The sequence below is a fragment of the Tauraco erythrolophus genome, chromosome 9 (genome assembly GCF_009769465.1).
Source record: "Tauraco erythrolophus isolate bTauEry1 chromosome 9, bTauEry1.pri, whole genome shotgun sequence".
Classification (NCBI taxonomy): Eukaryota; Metazoa; Chordata; class Aves; order Musophagiformes; family Musophagidae; genus Tauraco; species Tauraco erythrolophus.
This window is the reverse complement of record NC_141473.1, coordinates 26288866-26301282: the sequence shown is the minus strand read 5'-3', so window position 1 is coordinate 26301282 and position 12417 is coordinate 26288866. Positions and strand designations below refer to the sequence as shown.

At 37.3% G+C, this 12417-nt stretch overlaps 1 protein-coding gene across 1 annotated transcript in view; it reads left to right on the top strand.

Annotated features, from left to right (window-relative positions):
• The window catches only part of KCNMA1 (potassium calcium-activated channel subfamily M alpha 1), a 518368-nt gene extending 515247 nt beyond the window's left edge, over window positions 1–3121 (top strand). The window contains 1 exon segment of the mRNA XM_086616846.1: window positions 3097–3121. Coding sequence (XP_086472972.1) covers window positions 3097–3121 — 25 coding nt within the window.
• Window positions 3122–12417: the final 9296 nt, after the last annotated feature.

Sequence of the window (12417 nt, the reverse complement as noted above, 5' to 3'; positions counted from 1 at the left end):
ATCAAGGTTTCAGCTCTGGCAAAAGAAATTTAAACAGCAAAAGAAATTAGAATCTACCAGTTTCTGCATTTATTATTTATTTTCTGTATTTATTACTTGCCAGGTAAAGGCAAAAAGAGACTTGATGGTGTCTTTTTAAAGAACAGCTCTCTGGATATGAGTTTTATTGTAAAGATTAACATATTGCCTTGTTTTGAAAATTCCAGGGAAAGCAGGGGAGATGAAAGTGCTTTCACTGGCTGCTGAGAAACACAGTGCAGTTCATCCCTGATCCTTAGCACTCACGTAGTTCTCCCTTTTCTTACTACGAGATTGCATTAACTTGCACCAAGTTCTGTTTGTAAGGAAAGTTTGTGCACCATATGTTAAGAAAGAAGGTAGAGATAAAAGTTCACAGTGCTTAACTTGCCTCAAAATCATCTTAAACACAAACCATTAGAAAACTGTTAGTTTGAAATTGTTTATGTGATCTTGCAAGGCTTTTAAACATGATAACCATCACACTTTACACCTCTCTGAAAGGTTAGTTTAATCGTAGATCACATAAAATTGGTTTCCACAAATGCATAATGGTTCATGTGTCACACTTGAACTAAATGGTTTTTTAAATGGAGCTGAAATTATTTTGATGTGTACACATTTCCAGATTTTTTTTCCTACAACCTTTCTTAAACCAGCCCCCATCAGGAACCATTCCCTTAAAGTCTCATTAATAATTCAGATGTTCTGATGACTTTAAAAGATCTATGGAATTGAGGCTTTTTTTTTTTTTTTTAACTGCTTGACAAAAAGATAAATGAATGTAGAAAGAAGCAGTAGGAGTCTGGCAAGCTGTAGATCATCTCTGAACAGATTGTAACTTTATCATTCTGTCAGGAAGAATAATTTAAAGCACTTAATCAGTTAGCTTCAGTGTGCAGGATGTAACATTATGAATTCCTATCGTCCAATCTGTTCAAATCAAAGGGAACTTAATTATAATAGGTAAGAGAGAGAGAGAGAGATGGGAGATTGAACATTGTTCAGACTCAGGCAACTTTAAAGGGGGCAGGGAACTAGTTACCCTGATCTCAAATGAGTAGGATATTTTAAAAAGAAGAAAAATACCTTTTAGAAAATGGCAAGAAAAGCAATACAGTAGTTCTGTTACCTTCAGGAATAAGCCACTAATGATTAATACAATTCCTTTTCTTCAATTTAAATTTTTTGAAAAGCATAAGCATAGGTAAGAAATATATCTGAAACAGCCCCCCCCCTCAAAAAAAAAAAAAAAGATGGGTTAAACCCTCATGAATTTGGGATTTGTTGTTGGAGGGTGGGGGTATTGCATGTAGATGCTCATGATCCATATCAAGTAAAAGTCTTTAAATTTCATATTCATAAAAATGGCTGAGAAGTAATTCTCGAAATCAATCCACTGCTTTAAAGGACCTAACTTCAAAGCTAGTTGCTTATTTTTCATATATTTATGCCCAGATATTTGTCCTTTATTCTTTCTGGTCTTCCAGTTTCAATTTTCTACTTCACCTCCTAAGCTTTTGTGCTCAGTCCTTGAGTTTCTGAGGCAGATTTTGTTTTGCTTATTTTTATTTATTTAAAATGAGCACTCCTTCCACTCCAGCCCTGATTCCAGCCCACATACAGCAGCATTTCAGTGGTAAGCAAAAGTGACAGTTTGTATAATGCAGGGAGACACTAAAGCTTCTGAAGTGTTTTGGGTTCCCCATTGGAATGAGAATTAGTACATACATGTAAGAGCAGCAGTTCTGACGTGGCACACGTTAAACTTCACATGTAATAATGAAAATGTCCTAGTCGTGGAAACCCATCCCCAGAACCATTTGAGCCCACTGCTCTGTACAACCACCTCTGGAATTTGGGGAAGGAGAGTGAGAATGGAGACCCCTGTTCACAAATGCTTGTCAAAGCACAAGCACCTAATGGCCATAAGCCACTAAAAGACCAGGAGTTTCTAATTCTTTGAATAGAGCTATCTTGTAAAGTTGCACACCTGTAATGAAGAAATGACAGCAGTTATTGCTCTCTAAAGGCTTAAGAAAATGCTTTTAATTTTCCTTTCTTTTGTGAATTTTAAGAAGTTTTTACCCACATCTGCATATGAACAATACAATGAAGTGGTTACAATCATAAGCACCTAGGGAAAGGCTGCAGTGCTGCAGCCTCTCAGCATCCTCACTCCCCCCCACATTGCTCGCAGCCCACCCTAAATCCATACCATAGAATTCTTCCTATGTTCATGGAAACAGACACTGGCCAAAGATATAAAAGGAACAGCTTCCCCTCTTCCTTTAAGTCTTGCTTCCTTTGTCTTGCTGCCACGTGGCGCTACCGATCCATTCAGGATTAACTTGAGCCCCTACTACAGTCATCTGCATCATCAGGTATGTTCCACACCACTTCTCAAACTGGGGAGTTCAGTGGTGCCCAAGCAGCCAGGTTGCTGAGTAGCAATATAGTGGCTGTCCCTTGCAGGAACACAGCCAACTGGCAGCATGAATGCAAGCCCAATTATTTTAGCACCAATGACAGAAAGTTCATCTGTACGTTCTCCTACATGATTTCCAAGCCAGCGGTAGCAAACACCTCAAGGCTGAACTGGTTCAGAGAAGACTCTGATTCTCTAGGCGCTCCTCTGTGTATGGACTCACATGCTCTTTTCCACATTATCCTTATCTCATCTGCTCTCCCTGGCTTCTCGGGTTAGCCTTTTGTTTGTATCATTTTTTCAAGAAATGAATCAGAAGGTGCTCACTTGAGCATGAAAAAAAAAGATCTCTCTTACATTCAACAAGCAAACTAGCATATTGACAATTTTCTTTAGCTTCTACTATCAAATCTGCAAACATGTCATCCTGCTTTCATGAAGAGTATTTTCAGAGGTATTAATCTAACGCACTGTACTGCTAGTAATTAGTCAAAGTCACCTTCTATTGATTGCTTTTTCTCTATATACTTTACTGACTGCTTCCCCTCTCCTTTTTTTTTTTTTTTTTACTGTTTATGTGTATATGTGCTTCACTAATTAAAACTCTTATTTTCCCTCCTTATTCTGTCTCTACCCATTTTGCTCCTTAGCAGAAAAGAAATGGTTTACAGATGAGCCGGATAATGCCTATCCCAGAAACATTCAAATCAAGCCCATGAGCACTCACATGGCCAATCAGATCAATCAATATAAATCGACAAGCAGCTTGATACCACCAATCAGAGAAGTCGAAGATGAATGTTGACTCCTTCGAGACCAGAACTATTTTTTTAAAGCCTGACAAACTTCATGAATGGTGATGTGACATTTATTCCTCTTACATGCTGAACCACTGATGGAGAAGTTAAGAAGGGCAAGCTTAATGGAAAATAAAGTAGACATCTTTGTTTGTCTGCCTTTAATATTGCTTCCACGTATTTTGGAAACTATTTCATTTATAAATGAACATAATCAAAACTAGTCATGTATAGCCTCTAGCGTTTTAAATTATTTTTATTTATTAGAAAAAATATATTTTTCTTTTTTTTTTTTCATTGTCAAGTATTTTCCCTTAAAAAAAAAATGCATATGTGGCCAGACTCCTAAGAATTTTAAAAAAACAAACCTCAGTCTTTGGCTTAAAGGAGAATGATGGTCACAGTTATAAGGACATGTAATTAAGGGAGACAAATGACATATTTACAAAAAGGAAAAAAGGTCCAACTTGTATTTTAATAAATCAAAAAAAAGAAAAAAAAACAGTTCACCAAAATGTTTCTTTACTGAAGGATGTGTATTTTGTTCAGCATTGACACCAGCTCTTAATAAATGGAACTTATTTATTTTCAAAGTTGAAAGTCATATTTTTATACATGTAACATTCTTCTGAAATATTCTTTGTTTTATTACCATATACAGCTCATCTTAATTGCCAGTTATGTTATGGTCCAACCACCCCCCCCCCCCCACACACACACACTGTCCCCCCAGCCACACACACACACACCCCCAGAGAAGCCCAGCATCCTCAATAACTTTCTGTGATGCTAGCGTAGTGAACATCACTACCCTGAACAGAGGGCCATGTAGATAAGGTGCTCATAGGCAGCACTTGTTAATGGCAAATCTGGAAATACCACCCCAACAGTTGCCAACTTCAGGAAGGCAAGTTTGGCAATTCCTCTTCTTTTGCCACACATTACAGTGTTTTAATCCAGAATGCATAAATAGTGCATGAAATGATCAGTTATAAACCTTCTCATCTACCATATTTTGTTGGTGGGTTCCTTACTTAAAAGTGCTGATGGCCTGGCATCGGTCTTGTTTATTTGGTTCAAACTCTTCCTGATATGTATAGCGGTTTAGCTCCAGATCTTTGCACTTTGATGACAGCTCATACCTTGGTGAAAGGCACACTGAATCTCCTTTTCATGAGATCAGATCAGGAGAAAAACTGGTTTAGCCTCAGCTTTATAATCCCACAACATGCTTTTCTCAGTTAATTCCTGCACTGAGCAACATCCTATTTTAGGAATTGCTTTTTTTTTTTTTTCTCTTTAATGTATTTTCACTTTGCTGGGACACCACACATAAAAGTACAGTAATAACCAAATCAAAATGAAAGTAATGAATGTATTTATTATGATAACTTACAAAAGGCCTTTGATGGGTGCCTTTTGTGTCAGTTGTTTCACAAAGTTGCCAACAAGCTTTATAGCCATCAGAGAAAAATGTGATGTTTCATATCTGTGCTGCAGTATCTATCCACCCAAGCATTTGATATTTTAAATGATCTAGTAACTCTCTCGATCTCAAATTAGCGACATCTGACACAACTGTGTAAAGAAAAAAAAAATATAGTAATGAAAAGGCTGTGTTAATAAGGATTAAAACAAAAACATAGGACCCAATCATCAGGAAAGGCAGATTTTCATTGTGCAAGTTAACTTTAGGCTTTGTAATTTTGCGGAATTGTTAAACACCACAATAAAACATACTGTGGTACTTTTATCATTAGAGAAATATCAGTGAATCAAACAAATACAAAGCAAAGCAGATGAATTTATTGTGAAAACAATGATGTCCACTATATAATCCAACATTTAAGATAAACTATCTCAGCTTTAATGTTTGTCCACTGGCTGCAGTACAAATATAACCATTCTAACACCTAATAGGCTTTATTCTGGAGTGACTTCTTGGACTGTGACTACTTTGTTGTTGCATTTTGTAGAATAGCTATTTAAAGACAATAACAAGATTTGTTACTACAGTATCTGTAAAATTCGATTGTTTAAAATATTTCACTCTCCTACAAAGTAACAAAACAATTTAAGCAGTTTTTCATTACCATTAGACTATGTTTAACCCATTTCACAGTCCCGAAAACAGAAGATGATTCTGGTGAGTTCTTCCAATCTATGCTGCTTCAGCTAGTGACATGTTATAATCTACATCCAGTTTCTGCATTGGGTCGTGTTAAGCCTTTACTTTGAAGTCAGTGCTCCTTTTTCATTTATGAACTACATTCATTTATAATATGAGTGAAAAAAGCTGGTCCTGAGTACAGGAGAATTTTTTTAATTTGTGTTCAACTTCACCCATGTGATTAATTTTTTTTTTTCTTAGAAGACTGGTGTTCACTGTAAGGGCATAGAACATTATATCTTATACTTCATCATATACAGTGCCATTTCTGAGTGTCCTTCCTTCAGAAGTGATCATTCACTGGAAAAAACATACTAATGAATCAAATACAACACTTCTACATAGCTGAGGTTTGTGTGTGTCTCTGTCCAGTCTAACTGTCACACCCAAAAATATCATGCCTCCAACTGCACATAAATAAAGGACAAGATCTGAATACACTCACACACTTTCCCAGCACAGATAGTTCCCTATGTAAGGATAGAGAGACAGAACACCACCTGCAGAGAGCGAGATGAAGAGAAACAGGTATAGTTATGGTTTTGTGTTTCCCATTTATAGAAAAGCTAAGAGCAATCAATAATCTTTTCTTCCTCTTCTCTTTGATGACCAAAGATGCAGGATTGAATTTTGGCAATTAGATGGAGGAAAATGTAGAAAAACCTGTTGGAGATCTTTGACGTTGAGCTATTAAAGACTACAACAAGGCCAGCACCAATATTTGGCTATATGAAGTTACTTCAAAGCAAGTGGCCTAAGTGACAGCTGATGGATCACGATGACTGATGTAGAAATAAGTTTTTGATCTTTATTAATAATTCATACTCCTTTCTCAAAACACAACAAAAGGGGAAAAATAAAAAAAGGCATTTCAGCTTTTTCATTAATTGCATGCACAATTAATACAGGCTAAACTAATGAATTGAATAGAGAGTGTGTCTGTCTGTGTGTATATATGTCCACATATACGCATGTCCACACACATATTTATGGGGATGTCTATGTATTTGACAGAGAATAATCACAAGAAAGTGGTCTTTTTTTTTTTTTTGGAGAGGATAGAGTGAAGAAAGACACAAAGAAAAAGATTTATGACTTAAAGGCTAGCACATGGAAGAATTGTTCCTACTGTTTCCTCCTGGTTTGACCAAAAAGTAGCTGTTCCTGTCAGTTATATTAGCGGTGCACTGACAGTGCTCTGCAGAAACCTTCCTTGCTGCTGAAGCCAGCATGTGCTCCTGGACCCTCCTCACATCCCTTCCCACATTGTCAGAAAGGCTGCTGTCTTGTGGCTATTATTTTATTTTGCCCCCTGAAGCCCATGAGCATTAAGCTGAAAAACTAAAACTGGTCTCCAGGGTTGTTGTTTCAGTAGCAAGGGCCAAGCATAGCAAAAGTTAAGGTGTAAAGAAAAAAAGATGTTCAGAGTCTAAATGCAATTTTTTAAGGCCTCAACATGACTGTCTCACTGTTACTTGTAAGATGACAAGTGTACGATGTATTTATTAAAAGGAAAAAAGCTGCAAACATTCCCTGGTACTTTTCAAAAACTTTCTGAAGCTGTCACCTCCGTCTTAACAACTCTTCCTCTTTCAAATCAGCATCAATGGCTAAACAGTAGGAAGTGTATGTGGTGAAAAGTACAAACCCCTTGATCTGGGGCATGATCAGTTATACAGGTTCATGGACAATGCTGTTATTCCACTTATAACCCAAAGGGACCCTGCAAATCCTGCTAGCCCCACAGCCAGGAGTGTAGAGACAGAGAAAGCACGCGGTGAGAGGTCCTCAAGTCAATTTAAGCACGGGGCTATTTCCAATTCATTTTTGAAGCGAAAGCCCATGCTGCTTATACAAGGTGAACCATGAGCTTCAGGATAATGAGGATCCCCTGTAACCTTATTAAAGCAACACGTCTAAAAAGAGCTAATGAGTCTTCAGCAGCTTACAAGTTGCTGTAGCAGCTGGGGCTGTACAGGAAGCCAGATTTGGCCACACTAAAATTCTGCCCCGCCCCCCCAAAGTTTTGCATTTTAAAGAAAAAGGCCATCTAATGACTAATGACTCAGGCAGCATGGGTGTGAAAAGACTTTATTGGCCTCAGTCAAATGTGGAAAAGGGGAAAGGTAATTTACATGTAATATGCAAGATGCACTACAAAAGTATTGTCTATAGCCTTTTATTAGAAGTTGTTGGGTGGTAGCGGGTGAAGTGGGATTTTTTTGGCCAATGTAAGGAACATATTTGTATTTCTTGAACACTTCACAGAGTAGGAGAAGAAGGGGAAAGTGTAATAGCATGTTCTCATGCCGAGAAGACTGTTTTTTGTTGGGGTTTTTTGTGTGTGTGAGTGTCTGTAAACGACATCTAACAACTACTGCAATAATTGGATGCATAAACTAATGCATGACAAAAAAGCAATAATTTACAAATGGGTAATCATGCATGTTTTCACTGCTCGGACACTCACCTGCAAATCCATAACCATGTTAAGAACTTCCCTGTTCAGGGAAGTCAGCTAGGCTGACTCACATGGCCTCAAAGTTAAACACAGAGCAGGTGCTTAAATGTTTTATGAAGCATGCTCGTAAGGGCTTCTAGACCCCAATGTATTTGAAATGAACACATATTGGCATCTGGGGGGGTGTGTAGCATTTTGTTTTTCAAGCTGTTATCATTGTGAGTTTCTTTAGCACCAAAAGAAGTGTGTGTCTCACCTTTCATTTCTAGTTTTAAATGTGTTTAAACAAAATAACCAAGTGTGTGAAAGGTGATGAACAGGACAATGTGAAAACAGAAATCCTTTCCCTGTGATTGCCCTGGGAATATCTATCAAAGTCAATGGCAGATGCTTAGAAAAATTCAGGGGAAAAGAAGGTTCTTTTTGTATTCCTTTTATTTTGTTTTTCTCTCCCTGCCATCTGAACCACCAATATCCCCAACATTTGCACTTTTTTTTTAATTTTATTTTTAAATTCTAACAGTTTTTGAACAATCCCAATCTATAGGAGATATAGTTTTTTTGTTTTTTTTTAAATTCATTATATATGCACACCAGGTCTCCTAATATTCAGTCAGCAGGCATAATATTTTTAGTACTTTTGTGCTGAGCAATACTAGTAGGTGTGGATACAGTCCTCATCTGAAATAATGAAAGGAACAGAGTAGCTGTTCAGCTGTGGCCACTGCCTAGGATGGTAAATAGGCCTATAGTATTGACAGCTCTGCCCCAGCATTTATCAAAGCTATATTTATATAAATAATGTATCTATTCTGCACAGACATTCTCTGCTATAGAACATGCAGCCACTTTGAAACTATAGCCTATAATGTGCAGTAGTCTATATAATCAAGTAAATGCCACTCAAGTTAATAGGTAGGACTACTGGTCTAGTGTATCTGTTTTATATAATGGTGTACTACTGTTAACTGTCAAAATGAGAAAGGGTGGGGGAAAGAAGAAAATATAACATACTTTTTTACTACTTTGTGTCTAAGTAAGAAAAAAACCCAAAACTTAAGCTAAACAGTAAAGCTGCATCTAATTAGAACCTTAGTGAGGTTGAGAGAAAGCTTCTTACTGCTTCAGTCCGTGCATTTTAGAGGAGAACTTGATAACACAAAAAAAACACCACCAAACCCAAAACACAACATATAAGCAGTTGAATACATGTAATAGAAAACATGGATTTTTCAAACTCACAAATTTGGCATATGAGTACCTTGTTGACTGGACAATAACTAACAGGAACCACACAAGAAAGTCAGCAGAAGTTAGCTCAAGTTTTCCTTAAGTCGCAGTTTAAAAATGCCGCTTCTGCCATGGTATAGCTTGGGACACACACGCTTAGCCAATGCAATTAATCTAACGTCTGTCAAAAAAAAAAAAAAAAAAGTTGATACAACTTTTAACTTCTGTTTTTTTGTAAAATTCAAGGCTAATGGATTTTTTCTTCTTTCAGAAAAAAAACCCACACAAATGCAAACATATATGTAGAATATATTTTGATGACTACATGTGCCTGTTTAGTTATAATTTGGGAGTGGGGATGGGGGGGGGGGTACACTGAAACCAGATATCATCTTGACTTAAAAGTTCATAAAGAAAAAGGAGTTTGACTTCATCATTTTACTTTTAACCATTATGGATTGGTGAGAGAGAACAAATGCTGGTGCTCAGAGATGATCTACCTGACTTTGTCATATGTAATATCCAGTGGTAAATATATTGTCCCTGTAAAAAGGGTTTGTACATAACTTGTACATGGTTTCATTTGTATTTTTCTCAGATTAAAATTTATGTAGTTGTGTTCTAAAAGAAGGAGAGCTTGCTGTGTTTTCTTTTTTCTCTTCAAGACAGGCTGTCCCCCATACATGTATGCAACATGTATCACCAAGTCATGAATAACATTTTATTCACAAAACAAATGCTATTAATTCGTTGAACTACGACTAACCCGGCTCTCTTACTCACTCTCCAGAATCAGCCCCTTCCTAATAATAACTGATATCAGCTGCTGTGGCAGATACTGTGAGGACTGCAAGTGGCTAATTCTGCAGTAACTACAATCACCCTAACACCAGTTATGTAGTCAAACACAATTATAATCTGGCATAATTTAACCACTTTACACTGTTGAACAGAGCAGCCCATGGCACCTTTACCTCTGATAGGTCAGGTTATAATGGAATGATAATTTTGATAAGCAGTGCAAAGATTTTCTAATCCCGCATGATGAATACTTTTGGAAGTTATTTATAAGATTTGGACTATGCCTCTTCTATTGCAGTGCAGGAACTAGGCATAATCCTACATGCAACTATGTTTTTAAGTTTAAGAAAAAGTCTCCTTTTGGTGTCTCTAAGATTGTGTACATGTGCCTGGTATTCTGGTATTTAAAATAACCTTGTCATTAAAGTTTACATTATTAATCTTCTGTTCAGCAGCATACCACAGTGCTATGTAATCAATCACAGTATGATAAATCTTATTTGATTCTGAATCATGGAGAGGAAAGAAGAGCAGAGCACTGCAAAAGGCACTTAAGCATACAGAAAACCAAAAAAGTACATACAGTTAATTTAGTCCTAACTTGGAGGTAAATAACATAAAGAAGCTGGTATAAAATGGCTACACTAGTATTTTCTATGCAAATAGAGTGTTTCAGGGCAGAAAAAATTGATGCACAACAGTATTTGTGCAGAACTACGGACAACTGTGTAACAAACTGGCTCAGCATCACTGTTAAGTGAAGCAAATTGGTCCAACTCTCACTGAGTACACCTGTCGAAACCATCCTAGATTACTCTCACTGGGGAAAAGAGTCTATGTGCTATAAAAACCTTGGTGTCTGTCTAGAACAGTTCAATGAAAGCCCACTTGGTAAATCTGCACAAAGACATATACTAGGTCTACTTTAGACATTATCCCTCAACCTCATCCCTTCATGGTTTCAGGCACTAACCAGTAAGCTTGACTTCTAGTTACTGAAGGAGAATGATAACAAGAAAGTAAGGGACAGCCATAAAAGTCAGCATGATCAGGTACCCCTTTTAAGATACGAAGATAACATTTTCATCACAGGTTTAATCAAGTGTCTCCTTCCCACATAAGCATCCGTATCACAAAAGAGGTATTTATCCATACATAGTCATCCATGAATAGATGTGTGTATTTGGACATGTATATGTTAGTGACATATACTACATACTAATTTTTTTAGGATCTTGACTCCTAGGAGACACAGCTTGCTGTTGAAAACACTTAAATCAAGCCTGGCCATAGAATATCTAAAGTAAGAAGCTGTTTTGTTGTGTATCTGCAGTCCAGTTACTCATTGGTACAAAGGTTAGATTGAGCAGCACCCTATGCAGTTTCCCTGAAATGATATAATAGTCCTAGTCAGCAAGTGTGTGCAATGGATTAACAGGCTGCTCACACCTTTTCTAAACTATGAGACAGTCCTCCAACCCTTCTTACAATACTTTAATTAGGAAGCAATTGCCTTTTGCTATATATAATGATAAATATATTTTTTGTTATTTATTTTAATTGTAAAAATACAGTTCAAGCTAGGAAGGTAATTTTCTAAGCATAGCTTTGTGTATTGAAGGACTGCCATTGAGGGGCAGCGGAACTGTGAGACAGACCTCAGTCTGGCAGCCCAAAGGCAAGGTCAAACATTTGCCATAATCATCTCTAGCCATACAAACCCTGAAAACAAACAAACAAACAAACACACACACACATCCCCCCACGCACACCCTCCCCACACACACACCCCACCCCACCCCCCCCTTCCCAGTCCTTTCTCATTTACCACCATCCCATCCTTTGCCTCACCTGCAGTCCCTAGAAAAAAAAAAAAAGCTATTTTTAACAAAAACTGTAAATCTTCTCTCGCTTAAAAAGTAGAGGATGTTCACGTCTGTTTATCAGTATTAAGAGAAAGGCAATCAAAGACCTTATTGAGTCCTTAGCCAGTTAAGAGTTATTGTGCATTATGGCTATTCCAGCTTTTGTCTTTGCAAGGTCCCAAGTTTTGCCAGCAACAAATAGTACTGTTAATGACGGAAGTAGAGATGAAAATTTTGTGACATGATGCACTGCTTTCAAAAAGTTACCAACTTTTTTTTTTTCCTAGACCATGGAAGAACTCTGCTTTCTTCCTAGATCTTATGGTTTAAAGGCAAAACCATGAAGGCTAACATTTGATTCTCTCTCTCTCTCTCTCGCCCCCCGAACCTTAACAATCTTTAGACATGGCTAACATTTAAAATAGAAAAATGTGTCTCTTGTCACCTTTCTGTGATTGTACAATATTTTCTAAACATGACAATCAAACTGGTGTGGGCAGTGTACGTACTGGATTATAGCCTTTAACCTCCCCTTTCGTCATGCATGACCATGCAGCTGCAGGGATTAGCAGACAGCACATCCTGCCATTATAGTACAGCTTGCTAAACAGCACTAAACCAGAGCCAATCACAATGCAGTTACACCA